Consider the following 23,172-nt stretch of genomic DNA (forward strand, 5'->3'; position numbering starts at 1 on the left):
ATAAAGAATATTTTCTCTCTGTGTTCCTCGATATCGAAAAGGCTTATGATACAACATGGCGTTTCGGAATTCTAAGAGACCTTTCCCACCTTGGCGTGCGCGGAAGAATGTTTCACATAATCAAAAGTTACCTGTCAAACCGGACATTCCGTGTCCGAGTGGGCACGGTTCTTTCCCAAACATTTGTTCAGGAAACAGGCGTGCCACAAGGTGGTGTACTTAGCTGCACACTTTTTCTCATAAAAATGAATTCCTTGCGCTTGACCATCCCTCGCAATATGTTTTATTGCACATATGTCAATGACGTCCAGCTTGGCTTTAGGTCTTGCAATCTGGCATTGTGTGAGCGGCAGGTTCAGTTAGGTTTAAACAAGCTCTCCAAATGGGCAGAGGAAAACGGATTCAGACTGAACCCACAAAAAAGCGCGTGTGTTTTGTTCTCTCGAAAGAGAGGCATGCACTCGGAACCTGACATTCGACTGAACGGGCAACGTCTGTCCGTCAAAGCCGAGCATAAATTCTTAGGCCTAATCTTGGACAACAAGTTGACCTTCGTGCCGTACATCAAGTATCTAAAAAGAAAATGTTTAAAAGCCATGAATGTTTTAAAAGTGTTGTCACGTACTACTTGGGGTAGTGATAGGCAATGCCTCATGAACCTCTATAGAAGCCTCATTCGCACCCGCTTAGATTATGGGGCCGTTGTCTATCAGTCTGCTACTCAAAGTGCCTTGAAGATGCTGGACCCCGTGCACCATTTGGGCATCCGCCTGTCTACGGGTGCTTTTCGCACCAGCCCCGTAGAAAGCCTTTACGTTGAGTCAAATTAGTGGTCGCTTCATCTGCAAAGAATCTACATGTCCTTTGTTTACTTCCTTAAGGTGAAAGCAGACAAGGAGCACCCCTCATACTCTACAATAATGATTTGTTGAGCTCAACTCTGTTTCAAAACAGGCCTTCGATGAGGCAGCCCTTCTCAGTTCGCCTGAAGTGTCTAGCTCAAGAAACTGCAGTGTCACTTGAACACAGTTTGATGGCTCCTGTAGCATACCCGCCACCGTGGCAGTGGCAGACTATAGACTGCGATGTGTCTTTCCTAGAAGTTACAAAACATGCACCTATTGCCCATATCCGAACATACTTTTTGGAACTTCAACAGAAATACACACGTCCTGAGTTCTTCACAGATGCCTCCAAGACTAACTCCTCTGTGTCCTACGCTGCTGTCGGCCCATCCTTTTCGGATGCTGGCCCTCTACATCCACGCACAAGTATCTTCACAGCGGAAGCTTACGCGATACTTGTGGCAGCTAAACACATCAAACAATTACAAATACAAAAAGCAGTAATTTATACAGACTCCCTCAGTGTAGTAACGGCTCTGCACACTCTTAAAAAACACAAAAACCCAGTCCTTGTCTCACTTTACTCCATTTTATGCACACTCTACACACTCAAACAACATGTTGTAGTGTGCTGGGTGCCAGGGCACCGTGAGATTCAAGGCAACGGGAGGGCGGATCAGCTCGCTGCATCCGTCCATGAGAGCACCGCCATTACATCCATATCAATCCCGGCCCTTGATCTTAAGCCGTCTCTCAAACGAAACCTCCGGGACTACTGGCAGAGCAAGTGGGATACACACACACAAAACAAACTACACGTTATTAAGCCACACCTTGGTCATTGGCTGCCTGTATCGAAATCGCGTCATACAGAGGTAATACTAACGAGACTCAGGATAGGACACACATACACGACACACACATATCTTTTGTCTGGTGGCGATCCACCATTGTGTGACAGATGTGGTGAACCATTAACCGTCCTTCACATGTTAATCCAGTGTAAACACTTAGAAACTATAAGAAAACAACATTTTACATTACCCTACCGACAACATATACCTTTACACCCTGCAATGTTCGTTGGTAGGGAACCGCTTTTTAGTCATAAATCATTGTTAGCGTTTTTAAAAGAAATTAATAATTTTCATATCATACACCCGGGCATTCCGTAGCACGACCTCTCTAGAGAGGTTTTTGCTGCGGCGGTTACACAAGAAAGCACTTGCCTCACGGCCCTTGGACGCAAGGGTATGAACGAGTGAGGCACTTGTGCTAATGCCATTCATATCCACCATCGTTTTTTATAATCACCAACTCTTGTCATCTATCCTCACCACACACACCTTTCACGGCATGGTCATGATTTTATTACTTGTATGTTTTTACCCGCCTTACCGCGAGGAATTTTATGGCCTTTATACAGCCGCTTATCACAATCATTGTCCATATTCTTAGTAACATGAACTGGCGCTCTTTGGCCGTGAAATGGCCCTTGCGCCACAAAACTTCAAACATCATCATCATCTTCATTGAAACCCAGAGAAAGCTTGCTGCTTGAATATTAAAAATTTCAGATTATCAGCTTCGATAGCTTTGCCACGTCCTCGGTAATGCCTGAACATGTGGAGCCGTAAATTGCCGAATTCAAGTATTGATAATTCATGAACTATTCATCAGAACGCAAAACAACTTCGTGCAGACATTAAGTTCCTTGTAACCTTAAAACCCTTTCAATATTATTGTTCCACACAAAACATCAAAAAAGTTATTCACCCAAAACTTGCATTGTTTTGCCCAACTCTATATGCAGCACTTAACAATTGCTTTACTGGCTATATCTCTTCATAGAAACCTTGTATAATGCTTCTTTAAGAGGCTCAGCAAATTTCATTTGGTTATGTTAAACAGTTTCGCCCCACGGCCAGTACAACGATGGCTTGTACAGCAAAAACAGTGGTTCTTGCTTGCATTGTTCTCATTGCTATGCAATATTGCTTGAGACTAGGCAACAATACTAGCTGTCATTAGGAAATAGAGGTTGTAAGCTTTGTAATGCAATACAATTCACATCAACAAAGTAAGCGCAGTAAGCGTGGTGTGTCAGCAAACAATGACTGAAATGCAGAGCGGGTGCCGCCGGAGTGGGACCGCCACCTTAGCGACGTTTGAGCCTCATTTCGGCTGCATCCTGGGAAGGGCATGCTCTTTACGCATGAATCCCTTTCCCATAGCACTCTTTAATTTTTAAACCTGGCTTTAGCATTTGACCAAAACCATGTTTGTTGGCTGTGCAGCCCATGCGCACAGAAAGATGTGCTCCCGTACGATTCTGCCCTCTCGAAAAAAGTCAAGAGAGCAATTGCAACCAACTGTCCTAAGTCTGTCCTCATGAAGTCGTGTTCTCACTCCATGCAGGAAAGTCTTAATAGCCGATTGGCAAAGCTGTATTCAGCCAGCTTCCCAAGCTCCGTCGTAGTGGCCGCCTCAAAAAATCCTTCTTCAGAAGGTGAAGGGAACCAAAAGGATAACATCAAGCCCTGTTCAAAAAGGAGGCAAGCCTGCAGTCGTGCCTTACATTGACCAAATTTCCTACTGCCTCTAGAAGATTTCGAGTAGGTATGGTATGCATGTAGTCTTTTCGGCACCATGCATATTGGTTGGACTGTGTCGTCGGGTCAGCCGCGTTTACAAAAAGCCCGAATGCCTGAAGAAGCACACCAGACCTTATGTGAAATGCGTGAGAGCTGTCGTATATGAAATACCGCTGTCGTGTGGGAAGACTTATGTGGGCCAAACTGGACGTTGTGTTAACGATCGAGCTTCGGAGCATGAATTATCTTTAACGAATAAAGGAAATGTGCACTTACCTGCACACTGTATAGCCTGCATATTAGAGCCTTGGCTGGTGAGAGATAATAGGCAGAAGATAATAGGCAGTGAAGATAAGTAATAGGCAGTAATAGGCAGTGAAGATAATAGGCAGAAGCAACAACACATTAGCACGAGAGTTATTGGAGCTGTTTCATATTAAGAAGAGAGGGACAGGTTGAATTAGTGATATTTCTATTTCACTTTACCGAAATTAGCTGCAGCTTCTTGACACGTGAGTGGGAACAGTGTTCATCGATTTTAATGCACGCAAGGCCAGAGAATTTTAATCTGGTGGCTGGTTCTTTTGAATAAACAGTTTAAGTTCAGCGCCCAACCTTTCTGCTCCCCCCTTCTTTTTTTTTTTTCGAACATTCCTGTCGTTACTCATATTCTCCTCCTACATCTTTTCTCTCATCTGTGTTTTCCATGTTTCTGCTACTGTGTACCCCCTCGGCCTTTAACTAACTTGCCCAAGAACATGTCTTACTCAAGAATAATTTAAACTACCTTCCTTGTAGAGGCTTAGGGTGGTGTCCTAGGCTCATTCAAGCAGTTTGTACCCACTTCTGGGGCAAGGCTAAGTGTTACTGCCTGTAATCTTAGTTCATACACTCCTCACGTCGATATGCCTTAGGTATACGTACACGTGTATGCACGCGGATGGTGCGCACAGCGCAACGCTCGATCCTCTATCATGGTGGCATGCGCATGACGGCCAACAGATGGCAGCAGTTCTGCATAAGGTCTATATCAGTGACTACGGACAATGGTTTTGACGAAACTGCACCTAGCAGACATAAAATAGTTTCACCACTTGATTTGAACGCACAGCTTTCCAAGTTGGAGCTTGGCTTCCACAGCTCAGTGACGAAATGGCAAGCTTTGATGGATGTGTTGTTGCATTCTGCACACTTGAGGATGAAGGTATCTTAAATAGATCTGCTTTAATAATTGTTCACACTACTGGATGGTCCTGCTGCTTGTACCGTTGCATGTACTGAGGTGACACATTCTTGTTACAATAATGAGCTTGAAATTTCGAAACGCTGTTTCAGGAATCTCAAAATTATTGAGCGGAAATACTTCGAGAGCTTGTGCACACTCGGATCAGTAAGACTAATGAGTGACATGACAACTGTGGAAAAGTTCTTGACACTGTGAAGCTGAATTGGAGGGGGCCGCATAGCTTTGGCATCACTCTTTTTTTGTACATGGTTATTCTGAATGAAGTGCTCCTCAAAGTTGTACCAGTTGACGTGTCAGATTGCACAAAAAAAAATGTTTGGAGAATGTAGGAGAAAACACTGGTGCTTCCTCTGATCATGAACTTCATCAACTGATGAAGTTACTGCATATCAGTGTCAAATGGGGAGAAAAGAGTTCAATAATCATCTATTAGCTAAAGACATCAAGTGACAATCTTCCAGTATTCAACAGATCCTTCAAAAAGCTGTCTCCGACTCTGGCTTTGTTAGTTGTTCAGAACGATTCAAAGTCTTCCTTCTCCTGCTTTCTCTGCTCCGTGAGTGAGCACAACACTGAGAATGTAATCCGAGTTTATTGCAAACATTCAATAAAATATCTTCTCTCCATAGATCTAATGGCTGATCTTCTTGCCAAAGATCTAATAGATCTAACATGTTACAAATTGTTGGCAGTGAAAGTGTGTTCCATTTTGACAGCAAAAATTTTTGGCTTTACCTCATAAAAAAAAGGTTGAAACTGTTGCAGATCTCTTGGGTTTTTCAGACGTGGCAGTGTCAAGACAAACAACTTCTCTAACAAAATTGTCATCAGTAGGAGTGTATCAAGAAAAAGAGAAATAGAAAGTCTGGTGGTAGAAAAAAAGCACACCAAAAAAGCAGAAATTGAAGAGAAAAAAGAATGGCAGAAGTTTGAAAGAGTTAGGAGCTCGGAGGTAGCATCAGGGGCAAGAGACAAAAGGCGAGCTTGGTGGACGTGTGCAGGAAGCCGGGCAGTCATTTATCCAACCATGGCCTGAAGACGTGCACGCTGATCAGGGTTTTCTAGGCTAAATTGTGCAGCCATAACCTATCTGCATGCCAAGCCCATGGCTGATCACCTGCTGTGGTCTTTGGGTTTGCATGCTCCAGACCATGTTAAGATTTATGCTGGTCTGGCACCACCCTGGCATTGAAACTTCGTCATTGTCATGTTGGCACGCCATGATCGATGTCGGACGCCATGTCGGGGGAATGGCTGCGAATCACAGTGGATGGTCCGGACCTTTAAGTTTTCGTTTTTTTTTTAACAACATTGTCTAAGTGATATTTAGAATAGGTAGGGTTGCTTGGCATTTATCTGTGTCATCTACTTTGTGTATAAAAGAAGTGCTGTTTTTTGAGGGTTTTGTTGTATGTTCAATTTTAGCTTAGCTTAGATTTTAGCTTGGCCTCCTATTATTATGTGATCTGCTACATGACCGCTCTTCATGAACTTTATGTTTTTGTAACTACTACGGAAGTCCACTTTTTTGTACTGCCCCCCTTACACAATGCCTCAACGGAGGCCTGTAAGGTATTTTCAAATAAATAAATAAATAAAAATACATTCTTTGTCAAAATGTAGGATAGTGCTAACATATACACGGACAAGGAATAGACAACAGGACAAGTGCTCTTCGTTGTCTTTGTGTGTTAGTATTATGCCACATCCATACTCTGACTTGTGTCATTTCTGTAACCCACTGCTTAGTGGTAACAGCGCTTCACTGTTGACCCTAAGGTCACGGGATTGACTCCCGGCCGTGGCAGCCGCATTCCGATAGATGCAAGGCGCTGCTTGTGTTGTCTAAGGTTATGCTTTCTGACTCTAGAGTATAGAAATTCATAAGAATAATATTGCCAATACATTCCGAACAATTTGATATCACTGTCACATGAAATAAACACCTTATTTTCTATTGTGGTCTTGAAGGGAAAGTAGCCTAAGTAAAGCTAGTGGGTGTCCTTGTTTCTGGCTGGTGCACTAATATCTGGCAACCAGCAGAGACTGCTGCATGTCCCCCCACCTCTCTTCTATATTGCTCCAACACTCTTGTCAAATTAGTCAAGAGCACTTGAAGTTAGATGCTTGGGTTCCGGAAGAATCACTGAAACATAGTTGGTGAACTTCATTGCATGCACCCGCATGCATGCCACTTTTCAGATTGCTCGCCTGCTATTCTTTGAATAGACTATGATACTGCAGAGCTCGCATGCTGACTCAAAATTATTTCCCTGCAATTACTTGCCTATCACTTTGATGTCCAACAGTGCCTCATTGGTGGCACACTATGTTTTAATTTAATAGAACCTTTAAGCATTCTTAAGCAAGCAAGTTTTAGGCTCATTTATAGCCATGTTAGACTCATTCTACAGCTACATATTACAGTCTGTAAAGATTGTTCTGTCATTCTTTTGCCACCGCTGGTCCATCTGTCTATAACCATGTTTTGTTCGGTCAGATCATGTGCATCAAGAGGTCTGCTTTAATAAGTACATGAATGGCTTTGTAGGAACATGCTGACCCAAATGAAGGAGTAACTGAGGCAGCACTTGGCGACAGCAGCACTGAAGCTTCAAGCGACATCATTGATTCAAGGTAAGCGCAGTGGAGTGAAGAGAGCCCCGCTGTGGTGGTATAGTGGCTAAGGTACTCGGCTGCTGACCCGCAGGTCGCGGGATCGAATCCCGGCTGCTGCTGATGCATTTTCGATGAAGGCGAAAACGCTGTAGGCTGGTGTGCTCATACTTTTGTGCACGTTAAAGAACCCCAGGTGGTCGAAATTTCCGGAGTCCTCCACTACGGCGTCTCTCATAATAATATGGTGGTTTTGGAATGTTAAATCCCACATATCAATCAACCAATCAATCAATCAGTGTAGTGAAGAGAAACACACTTAGAAGGATAGTTTTTCTCATGTTTCTTAGTAACGCAAGAGATATTTATTCCCAAGCAAATGGTTGCCTTCCAAGCAATGGATTTCTCTTCAACAAAGGCTGCTTGTTATTCCTTCAACTCGTGTTTTAAAAATTGATATTGGGCACGAGGCCCACCACTGGAGGCGCGAGCGCTGCAATCGCTGTGATGTGCATGGTTGGATCACGTGATTTCTCCTCGCCCTGGCAAAAAAAAAAAAAAGCTAGCAGTTGGATGCATTGTTTTTACCGTGACTTTGCTGTGTTTTCATTTTTTTGATAGCATTGTTTTGCTCTGGCTTCATGTGTGCGGACTTCTGCAGACTACACAATTCAGAAAGTTCCAGTAAATGTTGCCACGTACGTGAGGACACTGTCACAGCAGCAGGCTTTGCCACTGTCACCTGTCTCTTTCTTTTTTGTTGGGGTTTTTATTTCGAGCCAATGGGGTTAAGTTGAGCACCGACCATGAATGATCACATGAAAGCAGAATGTTTGTTTTCGCGCGGAAGCCTCATTCAAATAGTCTGATGATGTATAATTTAAAATAAGACATAGGTGTCTACATGTGCGGAAAGTTGCCGTCATTACATTCAAGAATTTGCGCTGTGCTCTGAATTGTCAGAGAGTCAAGATATAGCATGAAAGTCCAGGTATTTCTCCTTTAGTTTCATTAATTTTATCCTATTCTGGTCTATTTCATGGCCAGTCTTCTGCGTGTTCGGCCAGCGCGTTCAACAAAACCTTCTTACTCGCATCATACATGTGCTGCACCAGTGTTTGCTAAAGCTTACTTCTCTCGCCAAGTTAACCTAACCACAATCTGTGCCACATCACTTTCCTTCTGGCTGTCCGTCTCCATTTGTGTACCCGATCACACAGGTTACCATCCGCCAGTAGCATAGCCAGGGAGTGGCACACCAAGCCTGTGCCCCCCTCCCGTATTTTTTCCGATGGTGTATATCACACAAAATAACGATCTACCACTTTTGCCAGCCCGGTCCCAATTCTAATTAAGGTGGCGCCCCCCTGAAAAAAATTCTGCCAACGTTCTTGCTGTCTGCAACTTCAGCTCACGGGGTTCCTCGCTTATATATTACGTCTGAACGGACCCATAGCCACTATAACTTCCTCTGAATGTTGTTTTGATCTATGGGCGAAAATGTGGTCAGCTTTGAAAACCGATTCATTTTCTAGAAGCCGCCGTGAAATATCACACAGCTTATGAATTAAGATGTAAAAAAAAAGTAAACAAGACACTGGCAATTTCACTGAAGCATGCAATTGCCGCTTAGATCACGGTATGCAAGACCTCGCAGCATGCTCATTCAAGGGTGCAAAATGATACGGCTGGCTAATCGTTTTTTTTTATCGTGATTTACGCCCTGGTAGACGCTCTGGAACTGAACCAATCATCCATAATCTATTTTCACCCATGTGTGGATCAATGGCGATCCGATCGAATGGCCTTCCAATACCATGCATACATCCTCACAATTACTTGATTCTAGTGGCAATTCACACCAGCTAGTTTTATAAGTGACAAATAGCTACTGTTTATTGGTTCTATAGGCAACAAATTTGTCTCACCTATTACAGCCTATGAGTACGAATACGCACCTATAACTATTGCCTAAAGTACCAATAAATATTTATTATCATATCATATCATATCATAATATCACAATGTCATTATCAAATCATAATGGTGCCAATACGAGTATTGGTTATATAGGTGACAAATAGCTACAACCTACAGGCACCTTATTGGTGACAAATAGGTGAGGTCAATTGGTGTTTATTGGTGCTGTAATGAAGAAGTAGTGGGTCATGCAAAGCTCGGCAACCACATCGGCAGTGCTAAGCAAGAGACGCTCGGCTCGGACGTTGTGGCTGCTTTCGCTGGCTAGGCCTACGATTCTACCTTGTCTCAAATAACAGTTCCAGTTGTCCCAGTTCTTTATTATATTTGGTGAAGTTTGCTGGGTTTCCTCACAATCATTGAGTTGCGAAGCCGGACTCGACCTGCCACCATGACCACTACATCTGCCACAAGCCCCCCACCTATGGCTCCCCAGGCCATCGTGTGGACCGGCGCGATTCCGTCAGCGGGACCCTCCCATATTCAGTGGCACTGACGATCACGACGTCGACGACTGGCTGGCTACCTACGAACTCATGAGTGTCTTGAACAAATGGGACGAAGCCACGAGACTGGCCACCGTCGGCATTCACCTCAGTGGCATTGCGCACTTGTGACTTCGGAACCATGAAACCGATGTTCCAACCTGGACAGCATTCAAGACAAAGTTCAGCGAAGTCTTCGGTCGTCCTGCTGTCCGCAAACTTCGTGCGGAGCAACGCCTTCAGTCAAGATCCCAACTACCTGGTGAGAATTTCACCAGTTACATAGAAGACGTCATTGACTTGTGCAAACATGTCGATGCAAACGTGGCTGAGGTGGACCGCATCAAGCATATTTTTAAGGGTATCGACAAGGACGCATTTCAGATGCTGATATTAAAAAGCCCTGCTTCTGTCCCCCAAGTTACAGAGCTCTGCCAAAGCTATGCTGAGCTTCGTTGGCAACGTCTCGTCGCCCGCCGTGCTGTCCCACACCAAGAATGGATGTCCGCCTTAACTTCCTCGCAAGATCCCATCCTCCTTTCGCAGATCAAAGATTTTGTGCACGAAGAAGTTGCCCGCCAACTCTCACTCATCTCCGGCCTACCGGAGCGCAGTTCGCCGCTTAGGCCTACACTACGGACTATTATACAAGACCAAGTGTCTGAGGTCCTTCCTCCGCAGCTGGTGCCACCAGTCAATGCACCATTGACGTACGTCGAAGCAGCAGCACGACCTCGACTGCAGACGTTCAGAGTGCCGCCTCCACTGCCTGCTCCTGTTTATACCGCCCAGCCGCCACGACCTCCTGTCCACCGAGTCCATAATCCGTGGTGCGCTGCCGACAAACGACCGATCTGCTTTTCGTGTGGTCTACCCGGACACGTCGCACGTCTGTGCCGCCACCGCCCACTCCCCTCACGTGAAAATCCATGTCCATATGAGTACGACCACACGTACGCTCCATACACTCCCGAACCTGAATTGCACCCTCCTCGACCAAGCCACCCACCAGCTTCTGATCGCCAATTTCCTTCTCCACGTCGTCGCTGGCCCTCTCAGATGCGCTGATGCCGCCCTACAACCGACGCGGAAAACTAAATGACGCAGTTCCCGAGGCAAGAACTGCGTTTTCGTCGCAAAGCACAAGCCCTTTTCGTTCGCCGCCGAATGTAATTAATGCCATTCTTGAAGGTGTGCCCATTCTTGCCCTTATTGATACTGGTGCCGCCATTTCTGTCATCACCGAAAAAGTTTGCCGTTCAATTCGAAAAGTGACAACGCCTTACTTGGGTTCGTGTCTTCATACTGCCATTGCACAGCCTGTGCAGCCTGTGGCTGCGTGTACCGCCAGACTTGTAATTCAAGGAGTGCCCTACACAGTGCAGTTCGTAGTACTCCCGCACTGTTCTCACGACGTCATTTTAGGTTGGGATTTTCCCTCCCAGCACCAAGCCGTCATTGATTTTGCCCGCGCCCAAGTCGTCTTTTGTCCCCTTGGTGATGCTCTACCTGCGGACGATCGCCCTTTCTACGAGAAGTTGATCATTAGTGACGTGGTGCAACCGACGTGCCTGTGGGGAATCCGTTCCCATTCACGATTACGCTGCTCTGGGGTGAATGTATTGGCTCATTAGAATCATTCAAAGCCATCGCAACACTTGGCGTTCCTGATGGATCATCGGAAGTCAGCACCCTCTCCTGTAGTTCCGTGAATGGCCCTTCCACTGCCAAGATTTTTGACCGTGTCATCGACGAAGGCCTAAACCCACAACAGAGGTGTGAGCTTTTGAGACTCCTTGACAAGTTTCGGCCATCTTTTGCCATTACTCAAACAAAACTTGATAGATTATTATTTTACAAAGAAAGAGCTGTTCGTTTCATCGCTGTCACACACTTCGGGTGAGGCCCCGCCGATCCAACATCGACGTGCGGCAGACTCGCAGGCTTCCACTTTACGCTTCAGCCTGCAACGCCTGAAAGGCCTCGAAGTGGCACATTTAAAATTTATTTGCAGGTCGGTCGACCCTTGCAGGGTTGCACGTGTGGTGATGAATAAGCCTGATCGACGCACTCATAAGCAGACATAGAGATTTTATACAAAACGAACAAGCATTTAATTAAAACAAGAGCGTAGGCAGGAGTTAACAAAAATAGCAGAGGAAGAAAACTGATACGTGATGACAAAGAACGGTTATAAAACAAACTGTGCTCTAAAAGAACACTTCAAGAGGTACAAAAAAAAAAGAACACAGATACGTGGAATGTTAATAAACTAATGACATGATGGAAATCAAAAGAGATACAAGACAAATTACATGAAAAAGATCATGGTCGCGCTTTTGAATTTCAACGTGCGACGCAGCGCACACAACCACACATATTTAAAAAAAAGGCTAGTTATAATAAATTAAGTTAAAAAAAAAAAGTCACAATAAAAAGTTCCATGCGAACCAGGCCAGCTCATGGTGCGCGTAGGGGAGTTGACTGGGTGTCGCTGAAGATCTCGCCGGCTTGGTAGACGACGAGGGTGCCCGGAATTGAAGCCGTCTCAATACGTTGCACGGGTCACTCCATGCTCGCCGCCTACGCGAGACTCGCGACACCGACGACCGCACTTCTTGCTGGCTGTATGTCAACTGCCCTTCCGATGCAGTCCAAACTTTTTCAGTGGCGTATGCGTGCTCCCGTCCCATCTGGGGGTAATTACCTTTCTTTAGACCGCCCGTGCCTCTTTCGATACAGGTGCAGGGAAGACGAGCTGGCGCCACGCTGGGTCGTTAGTCGCCGGATGTTGTCCTCCCAACACAAAAGCGCCCTTGCTTGGAAGATGGGGTCTGCGGATGATCCGAAAATTGGAGTCGTTTGTGACAATCGCAAATCCTAAGCGAAATGACCACGCAGCGCCATGCTTTTTCTAGGTTCAAAATTAGGGGAACCTTAAGCTTTAGCTTTAAGAGTCGAACACGATAGTGATATTCTAGTCCTAGTGCATCCTTCAAACACTTAGTGTGTGAAAGATTTTCGAACTTGCTATGCACCCACTACGTTGCCTTAAGGGTGCAGCAGCAGGTGTGCCATTTTTATTGGGCTTTAAGCTCTGAAGTCCTTATAATATTCTCATGTACACTTGTGCCACGCATTATTAGACACAGCGCTACTTTAGGTCGAACATCTACTGTATGCCACCAGATCGACACATGTAATCATCCACCACTACGGCAGCGACCGTACTGTGTTTCGCCGACTGAACGCCGTGCCATCAATGAAAAAGTAGGTGACATGCCAAAGCGCGGCGTCGTTCAACTATCAAACAGTCCTTGAGCGTCGCCGGTTGTTTTAGTTAAAAAGAAGGATGGCACGATACGCTTTTGTGTAGATGATCGTCGTTTAAGGGGAGATGCGAGTCAAAAAATCGCGTTTTTAGCGAAATTTCTCTTATTTCTGATTTTTATTACATTGTAATCTTCAAACCTTCTTCTTTCATCTGTGAAAATTTCAAAACTGAATTTGAACCGCAAAATGCGAAAAAGTGTGTATGAAGGCATCACGGTGGCTCAAAATTTCGTAAATTTGCGCCGATATTGGCCATCTTTGACTGCGCGCTGCTCCCCGTCGCATTGCCGCCCGCCATCGTGATCGGTTGGGAAAGTTGCGTCCGGCCTTCTTCTTACAGCTCCGACGACCGCCAGTTTCGTACGTGGGCAAAAAAAAAAAAAAGAGGCCTTTTTATCACATGGTTTGAGCAGTTTGAAACGCGCGGCACCCTAAGCCGCATCGCCATTGGCTGCCGAGTCATTGTCAGCTGTGTTGGTGGCGGCCATCGGCATTTGGTCCGTCTGCTTTTCTGCGCGTCTAGGCATATTTCCGCGATGACAAGCCCGAAAAAGTGCAACGTGAGACCGCAGAAGTTTCGAACGAAGCACAAGTTCAAGGGAAGGCGGCGCAAAGTGCCCCGAACGACGGCGACGAACGAGAACGCGCCTACGTGTGCTAGGCCTGACGGCGGCATCGACGAGTGCGCGAGCGACAGTGGCTGCGATGAAGGGATTGACGCTGCGCTTTCTTTCGTCAGTGCTTCGGAAAAGAAGCTCGGCTTCTTCGAAAAAGACGAAAGACAGCGCGATGAGGTTTGTGCAACGGCAGTTTTGTGCGACACCCTCTTGCTGACGGCACTTGTGGCAGGTGCGGCATGCCCTGCTTGCGGTATTCAACAACTTGCCGTTCGGGAGCCGGCAGAAAAGCGCAAGGGACTTTCGTCGCTCCTCGAACTTCATTGCGAAAACAGCGAATGCTCAGTGACTGTTCTTTCGTGCTCTTATACGTCACTGCGTGTTACGGCAGACGGCAGCAGCCGAGTGAGCCAACGGTACGACAGTGGGAGCTCCCGAGATAGTTTCGCTGTAAATGTGGAGGCGGTGGTGGCTGCACGCGCTGTCGGCATTGGGCATGAGCAATTGTCGAGATTTTGCTCCATTATTGGACTACCAAAGCCATTGCACCACCGAGGATTTTTTTCGATAGCAAAGAAGGTGCACACTGCTGCCATGGCAGCTGTGAGTGAAAACTTGCGCCGATCCAGAGAGTTGACGAAAGAAGTAGCAGGCGAAACTGATGTGGCTGTTATGTTCGACGGCACTTGGCAGAAGAGGGGCCACAAAAGCCACAACAGGATTGGCGCAGTTATCTCCTTAGATACTGGCCTCTGCTTAGACTTCGAGGTCATATCAAATTACTGCCTGACATGCAGTAGGCACAAGGATATGGGCCCACACGAGGAAGTGTGGCAGGCATTCCATGGCCCAGTCTGTGAAAAAAATGCAGACTGTTCCTCCCATGCCATGGAAACGGAGGCTGCAATGTGCATTTGGCAGAGAACATTGACTTATGACACCCCACTGCATTTCATGACATTCTTGAGTGACGGTGACAGCAAAGCATATAGTGCAGTTGCAGAGTCAAAAGTCTATGGTGCTGTCAATATAGAAAAAGAAGACTGCACTAATCATGTGGCCAAGAGACTTGGCACCGCGCTACGGAAGCTGCATGTGCCATTACCACGAGGGCGGAAAATGAAAGAGCCAGCCATTCAGAAGCTCCAAACATACTATCAGATTGCCATAACAAGCTACAGGGGGAGTGTACGGGATATGTACACTGCAGTATGGGCTTCGTACTTCCACTCATGCTCTACTGACAATGCTGGCAGCCACAAGTTTTGCCCTGCAGGAACAGAGTCGTGGTGCAAACATCAACGCGCTGAAGCACTTGGTGAACCTGCACCACGCCACATACCTCTCCTGACAAAAGCACAGGGATTGGCTGTTTTGCCCATTTATAAGCGGCTAACGGATGAGAAGCTCCTTGCTCGATGCATCAAAGGGAAAACCCAGAACACATCGGAATCCCTGAACAGCAAAATTTGGCTACTTTGCCCCAAGACTAAGTTTGTCTCCCGAACGGTTGTCGAGACTGCCGCAGCTATGGCAATCCTGTGGTTCAACAGGGGTCATGCTACTTTCGAGCACATCCTGGAAGAGCTCAACATACTGCCATCTAGAGATCTAGTTACTTTCAGTGATTCCCGCGATGCGAGGCGCATCAAGAGAATGTCCGAGCGTCTGACAGCAGAAGCAAGGGCCCACCGTCGTCGTGGAGTGAAAAGGGCACGGCTAGAAGAGAGTGCTCACAAGGACCGTGAGGGCACAACCTATGCTGCAGGACAGTTCTAGTAACTTGCAGTGCTTTTCAAAGTTCTGTTGAACATTATGGCCAAAGAATATGCATTTCTAACAACTCTGTGATAAAAAAAAAAAAAGGTTTCAAACTTTCAAATGCGTTTTTCTCCTTTTGCAGTTTTGTGTGATCTGTGCTTCTTATACACGCTAGTTCGTATACTTAGAATTGTCATACCTCTATGAAATTTTGCACATAGCTTGATGAAGGCCCATAGAGTGCAAGTATCTATTCAGATTGTCAGTGCTGCTTGATTATGTTTTTCAAAAATTACATAACATTGAAAGCCCTTGGCAACTAGAGCCATAGTAAATTTTTCTATTTTATTATTGTATTTCACCTTTTTACACACAAAATTTATATAGTTTTTTGCACTCTACAGTTCCAAAGGATCATAGTCAGCTATATCTGCATGCTTTATCTCAAATTTTTATAGGTCAGAATTGTTGCATAACAATGGCCATAATTTTGCAGTATCTGACCTGCAGAAAGAAAATCAAGCAATCTACATGAAAATAAATGACATATTTGAAAAGAGGAGAAAAAACTATTAGCATGCCAATTTGTGTTAAATTCAGACTCTTATTAAAGAAAATCGTTTTTCGAGTAGTATCTCCCCTTAAACAAAATAACATGAAAAGATGTTTATCCTTTGCTTCGGATCGATGACGCCCTCAACTCTTTACAAAGCGCAGAGTTCTTTTCTTCTCTTGATCTACGCTCTGGGTATTGGAAAGTGCCCGTGAATCCGGATGATAGGCCGAAAACTGCCTTTGTTACCAGGCAGCTTATACGAATTTAACGTGATGCCATTCGGACTATGTAATGCGTCGGCCACATTTGAGCGCATGATGGACACTATCCTACTCGTGTTTGGGCTACTTAGATGACGTGGTGGTATTCTCGCCCGATTTTACCATGCAGCTTCGTCGTTTGGAACAGGTTCTACGCTGCCTCTCTGCAGCAGGCTTCCAACTAAACTTGAAGAAGTGTCACTTTGGAGCATGCAAGCTGACCATTCTCGAACACGTCGTGTCGAAGGATGGCGTTCTCCCTGATTCCGCCAAGCTACGTGCTTTTCGCGAGTTCCCGAGGCCCGCGTCTCTCAATGAGCTGCGTAGTTTCATTGGACTTTGCTCATACTTCCGCCGCTTCGTACGGAATTTCGCCTCGATCATGGCACCTCTGACAGACCTACTTCAGGGAGACCGCAATCTATCTGCGTGGTCTCCAGTCTGCGACAGTGCCTTTGCAAAGCTCCGTGAACTGCTTACAACACCACCCATACTGCTTCATTTCGATTCAAGCGCTCCCACAGAAATCCACACGAACGCTAGCGGTGTCGGTCTTGGCACTGTACTCACCCATCGAAAGCCTGGTTACCAAGAATATGTTGTTGTGTACGCGAGCCGCACTCTTGCAAGAACAGAAGCAAACTATTCGGTAACTGAGAAAGAATGCCTAATGATCCTCTGGGCCATTACAAAATTTCGGCCTTATCTGTACGGCCGTCCTTTCGATGTTGTTACCGATCACTACACCCTCTGCCGGTTATCCTCTCTCAAGGATCCCTCCAGACGCTTGGCACGATGGGCTTTACGGCTCCAAGAGTACGACATTCGGGTCATTTATCGCTCAGGCCAGAAGCACGCTGATGCCAACGCTCTTTCGCGTTTGCCTGCTTCTACTGATATTGCGAGTGTCTCCATCCAAGACAACTTCCTTCCACTATCAGGACCCATCGACATGGCTGCGGAGCAGCGCAAGGATTCGTGGATTGCGTCTTTGATGGATTACCTATCTGAAACACTCGCCCGCCCGCCATCTCGCGCTTTATTGACAAGCCTCCCACTTCGCCATCCATGATGGAATACTTTATCGCCGCAACTACCACCCTGACGGCCGCAAATGGCTACTCATCATACCCAGGCATCTCCGTGCCAGCATATATGCTGCTTTCCATGCCGATCTGCAGTGTGCAGACGCCGGTTTGTTTAAAACCTACGCCAGGCTACGTTTTCGGTTTTATTGGCACGGCATGTACACATTCGTTCAAAAGTACATTCGATCTTGCACAGAGTGCCAACGCCGCAAGCACGATCCTAGCCGCCCTACTGCACCAATGCAGCCGTTACCGTGCCCAGTGCGACCATTCGACCGGGTTGGAATAGACCTTTATGGTCCTCTGCCATATACATCAGCTGAGAATCGCTGGATTGTTGTAGCGATCGACCATCTCACGAGGTATGCAGAAACGGCCGCTCTACCAGCCGGGACGGCACGTGACGTTGCGTCTTTCCTGATGCAATGTTTTGTTCTGCGTCACGGCGCTCCAAAAATATGCAATATGAAATATGTAATGAAGAAGTAGTTGATCATGCGAAGCTCGGCAACCACATCGGCAGTGCTAAGCATGAGACACTCGGCTCGGACATTGTGGCTGCTTTCGCTGGCTAGGCCTATGATCCTACCTAGTCTCAAATCACAGTTCTGGTTGTCCCAGTTCTTTATTATAGCGCCAATAGAATTCTAATAGGACCAATAAAGTATCACTACAGCTCCTATAAAACCATTAAGATTTCTCTATAGCACCAATACATTTCTCTATTGGCAATTTTGCTAGGGTTTAGATAAGAAGTGACAAGGAAAGAGAGAGCGTGCTCTCGTGCCAGGGCCTGCATAATATACCAGTGCCCTGCCGGCCGCAGGTTGCCGACCCCTAGTATAGAGAGTTCCACCCATTTCAAAAGCTCTTAGGCATATTTAAGATTAATCATCAGCAATAGCATCAACAGGAAGGTGGGCTGGTTGGTATTGCAGTCTATTTTTAGTCAAAGTGTGAATTCAATGTGAATATAAGATGTTTTACACATGCACCATAACTTTCCATTTCTCTGTGTGTCAACTCCTAAACCTCTAGATTGTACATATATTTCCACCATCTGACCAGTAAAGTTGTTTTGAGTGCGCTCTTTGTCCTATCTGACATCTTTGTCAAAACGTTCTGTGCACAAAAAAGTATATTGATTTTGAAACCATGATCAAAGTGTGAAGCTGCATGTATTGCTTTATGAATTCAAAGCGAACACTTTGCAACTGTACTTGCAGTAGGCATGCATTTTACAAAGTTTCAAAGGATCTTATTCGCACAAACGTTCCTTTCTTGCGGCATGGCAAGTGAACGAAATGTTGATGTGAATGGAGCCCGATCACTCTCTTGCCTTCCACTCTTGAAGGCAAAGCATAAGCGGTTTTCAATTTTTTATGTCAAGTGACAAGCCAACTCATACAAGAGTCATGCCTTGTATCAGCACAAGAAATGACTGCACTGTGCAATGAGGACTGCACATAATGTTTGTCTCACTATGGCATACCAATGCAGTGTTTCACCTTGCAATCATGCCAGCAGTTACGAAAACAGTGCTCAAGGGAAAAAAAAAAAAAAAAAACCTGGGGGAAAGTGACTTACCATTTCACAGAATGCAAGTGATATGTCAGTAGTCTTGCCCATTTATGCACTTTGGCTTTGGTGCCATTCCCGATGTGGTGCGATGTCCACAAAGAGGACTTCAGAGTAACGGTAATAAATGCTGTTAATTCTCTAGGAAAGGGATTAACAGTTACATCAGAAGTACTGGTTGAAAATAAGCTACAGTTTTTGGATCAGCAGCTAGAGTTTTTGGCAGATCATGCGTGTTCAACCTTTTCGCCTAAGGCCAAAAGGCTGCTCATGAATTTTGCTTCAAATTGTTGTAAGCTGGTCAAGAAATGAATCATTACAAAATGTTTTTGGTCTGCATTGTTAAAATATTGTTTTTACAATGTCCATACATTGTTTCATGAACAAGCATCTAGGCTCCAGGATGCAGGGTATCCATTCTCTGTGATGTTGACTGTAGGTATCAGGTTAATAAAAAAGCTCAAACATGGTGCCATGTTTGGAAACAGGTGGGATGACTGGTTCAAGTTCTAAAGTGATAGTAATCCTTTATTTACATAGGCTTTTGCACAGAATAAAAAACGTGGCCAGAAAGTACGATGTAAAGGTGGCGTTTTCGGCCAAAAACAAAATTGGAGGAGTGTGCGCGTTGGTCAACCAGAAGTGTGACAGAGTGACCAGCATACATAAGGAATGCAGCATAAAACACAAGCTCAAGTTTGTTGAATGTGCATACAATGTGGTGTATTCCAAACCTTTGACGTGTGGTTGTGTATATGTAAAATAGACAGGCAGGTGCATTAACACGAGGCTAAAATAGCATATGTCAAGTCTGAAAGGTCGCCCTAAGATTCATTTGGCAATGCTTTGCAATGTGTGCACATGCTCTCCTTGTTTTAGCAACGCTACATTAGTATATAGGAATCAAAACAGGACGTCAAGAGAAATAATAAAGGCCTATCTCATAGACAAGCAGAAAAGCAAGTGTGTTAGCCACCCTTCAGTAGCCTTACTAGCCAAAGAAATTTCGCTAATATCTGTTATTCAATGAACTTTTTATCGTTATTTATGATATGTGTACAGTGCTTTTGTTTTTTCGTGACCAGAGAGCGCAGATCCGAAGGGTATGCAGTGAATGTTTTTCGAAAAATAATTTAGTTGTTAGATTGCGACCATTTGAGTTCTCTTCTGTGTCCCTGTGTGTTTGCGCAAAAATTTTCAAGATAGATAAGTTCCAACTAGGTTGAATTGCAGTTTTGCATTCAATGAATGCAGGCCAAATTGCTTATGTCTAGATAGCTTTTTTTTCCCCAGAAAAACTGGCAAGAGGATGGGTGCACTGTAGGGGCTAAACCCCACATTCAGAAACACTCCTTGGCTTGAACTTGACTTGCCACCGCCCCAAGGCAGCTTAGTCGAAACCCATTAGTGCAGCTTTGGAGGCAGTGGCAAGTCATGTAGAAGTCAAGGAGTGTTTCTGAGTACAGGGTTCAATATTCTCTTTGGCTCCTGCAAAGAAGAATAGGATATGTTTATGGAAGAAAACATGTCTTCTGAAAGCATTGACTTTAACAGCATTCCTCGTTTAAAAGAGAGAGAGAGACAAAATGTATTAAGTATGAACAAACCCCAGCCTGGGTCGACTCATAAAAAAAAAAGCATGGCCTAGCCATCAGACAGGCCTAGAAAGTTTCAATTGTCCGAGTAGTGCCATCATGATTTCTGGGGAGGAGAAGTTCACCAGCCACTTCTCTAGGGTCGCAGGTCTCAAGTTTGTGGGCATGTGTTTGTGGCTCTTGCCCATGGTTGGAAGACCACCCGCATGGTCCCACAGAATGTGACCCGTGTATGCTGTGTTTGTGGTTGCTGAATATGGGTGTCCTTGAAGGGTGAGCTCGGGCACGCCTCACAAGAGCTGCGTCTTGTCTTGTCATGGAAAGAGGTGGATTGGGATAAATTCTGCAGTTGCGAATCTCGCCTAATTCTCGCCTGTCTGAACGCGCCAAGCGAGTGGTTCGGTTCAGTTCGGTGAATCCGGTCACGACAGATCAGTGCCTCGGAGACTTGCATGGGACATGGGGTGTGCTGCTTCGTTCCTTCTGATCCCCAAGTGACCAGGTTTCCACTGTATTTGAACTCATAATGTAGGGTGGGCATGTAAGTGCTTCGTTAGGGTGCTTCAATGGGCGTCTGTATGTCATCTGTCGTGAAGGCTTGACAGGCTACCTGGCTGTCTTTGCATATCACTTGTCAACAGGCATTTGGGTTGGGAAGAGTAAGTGCCTCGACTATGACTGTGATTTCTGCCATGGATTGCGTAATAATGTTTTAATAGAAGCCTCATGACAGTGGTAGTTCATTAAAAGCTATTCCCGTTCAAAAGCCCTCATCGGTCTGCGATGGTGCATCTGTCTACAAGATCAACTCTCCTGTGCTTTTTTGGAGATGTTGCACTCATGCTTTGCGTCGTCCTCTTTGGGTATCTTAATGTATGTGCTGCTGTACAGGGTCAAAAGCGATTTTGCTGAGCATCTGCCATGGGGCCGGGTTGCTTCAAGTGCGACAGGTGGAGATATATTGTCACGGGGTCGTGACGTGGCCGAAGACAGGAGACTTCGTGTTGGGATTTAACTGTTTATTTGGGCGAACCTGTGCCCGGGAAACGGAAAGTCCAATTACAGCAGCAGTCTCGCACAGATAGCAGTGTCGGACTGATAGCGGCGAACGGAGCGTCGGCCTTCGATCAACAACTGACAAGCGGCGAAGCGCGTCGGCATTTATACTCTTGCCGTCGAATGTTCTAGCGTTATCGCTGGCGGCGGCGTAGGTTCCAGAACAATCTGTACCGTTCGCACAGTGGGCGTGATCTTATTGAAATGATCTACTACAGTCCGGAACCTTCTCGAAAACTGCAGGCACGGTTCGCGCTGAGAATGATGTGGTGTTTTGGGACGATAACAAAAACTTAGGAAATGGAACGTGGCGTTGCCCCCCTCCGAAAAAAAGGCATCGTCGCGATGCTTTAACTAAAGATGAAGGTACAATAATAATGCTAGAAAGTACAATGAATAAATTACGATACAACTATAATACAAAAAAAAACACTGTTTCAGTTTGTTAACGCGCATGAAACGGCTTGAGGCGCATGACATGTACGACTTCAGGTCGCGATCGGCGTCGTTGAGAGTTCGTGATGCCGTCGGGGACAATCTCGTAATCAAGTGGGCCGAGACGTCGAACCACCCTGTACGGTCCGAAGTACCGTCGCAGAAGCTTTTCACTTAGTCCACGTCGGCGTATCGGCGTCCACACCCAAACACGTTCACCGGGCTGGTATTCCACGAAGCGTCGTCGAAGGTTGTAACGGTGGCTGTCGGTCGTCTGTTGATTCTTGATACGGAGACGCGCAAGTTGTCGGGCTTCTTCGGCGCGTTGAAGGTACTCGCTCACATCCAGGTTTTCTTCGTCGGTGACGTTGGGTAACATGGCATCGAGCGTCGTTGCCGGGCTCCTTCCGTAGACCAATTTGTATGGAGATATCTGCGTCGTCTCCTGCACCGCCGTGTTGTATGCGAAGGTCACATACGGAAGAATGGCGTCCCACGTCTTGTGTTCGACATCGACGTACATTGACAGCATGTCGGCGATCGTCTTGTTAAGCCGCTCAGTGAGGCCGTTGGTCTGTGGGTGGTACGCTGTCGTCCGGCGGTGGTTTGTTTGGCTGTATGCCAAGATCGCTTGAGTTAAGTCGGCAGTGAATGCCGTTCCTCTGTCGGTGATAAGGACCTCCGGGGCGCCGTGACGTAGGACGATATTTTCGACGAAGAACTTAGCTACCTCGGATGCACTGCCTTTTGGCAGGGCTTTTGTCTCAGCGTAGCGGGTGAGGTAGTCGGTAGCTACCACGATCCACTTGTTTCCGAAAGTCGACGTCGGGAACGGCCCCAGTAGGTCCATACCAATCTGCTAGAAAGGTCGGCAAGGTGGATCAATTGGCTGTTGAAGTCCCGCTGGCCTTGTCGGCGGTGTCTTGCGTCGCTGGCAGTCCTGGCATGTCCTCACAAAACGAGTGATGTCGGTGGTAAGACGTGGCCAGTAGTACCTTTCTTGTATCCTCGCGAGCGTGCGAGAAACACCGAGGTGCCCTGCCGTCGGATCGTCGTGCAGGGCCTGCAGGAGTTCTGGTCGCAGAGCTGAAGGCACCACAAGGAGGTACTTAGCTCGAAGCGCTGAA

At 46.1% G+C, this 23,172-nt stretch overlaps 1 protein-coding gene across 3 annotated transcripts in view; it reads left to right on the top strand.

Moving 5' to 3' along the window:
• LOC119178754 (uncharacterized) overlaps window positions 1-23,172 on the top strand; it is a 112,152-nt gene that overhangs the window by 64,409 nt on the left and 24,571 nt on the right. For all 3 annotated transcript variants that reach the window (XM_037429994.2, XM_037429995.2, XM_037429996.2), the window contains one exon: window positions 7,237-7,322. In XM_037429994.2, the coding sequence (XP_037285891.1) occupies window positions 7,237-7,322 (86 nt within the window). The remainder of the gene's footprint in view (window positions 1-7,236; window positions 7,323-23,172) is intronic.

This window comes from Rhipicephalus microplus, chromosome 1 (genome assembly GCF_043290135.1).
Source record: "Rhipicephalus microplus isolate Deutch F79 chromosome 1, USDA_Rmic, whole genome shotgun sequence".
NCBI classification, from domain to species: domain Eukaryota; kingdom Metazoa; phylum Arthropoda; class Arachnida; order Ixodida; family Ixodidae; genus Rhipicephalus; species Rhipicephalus microplus.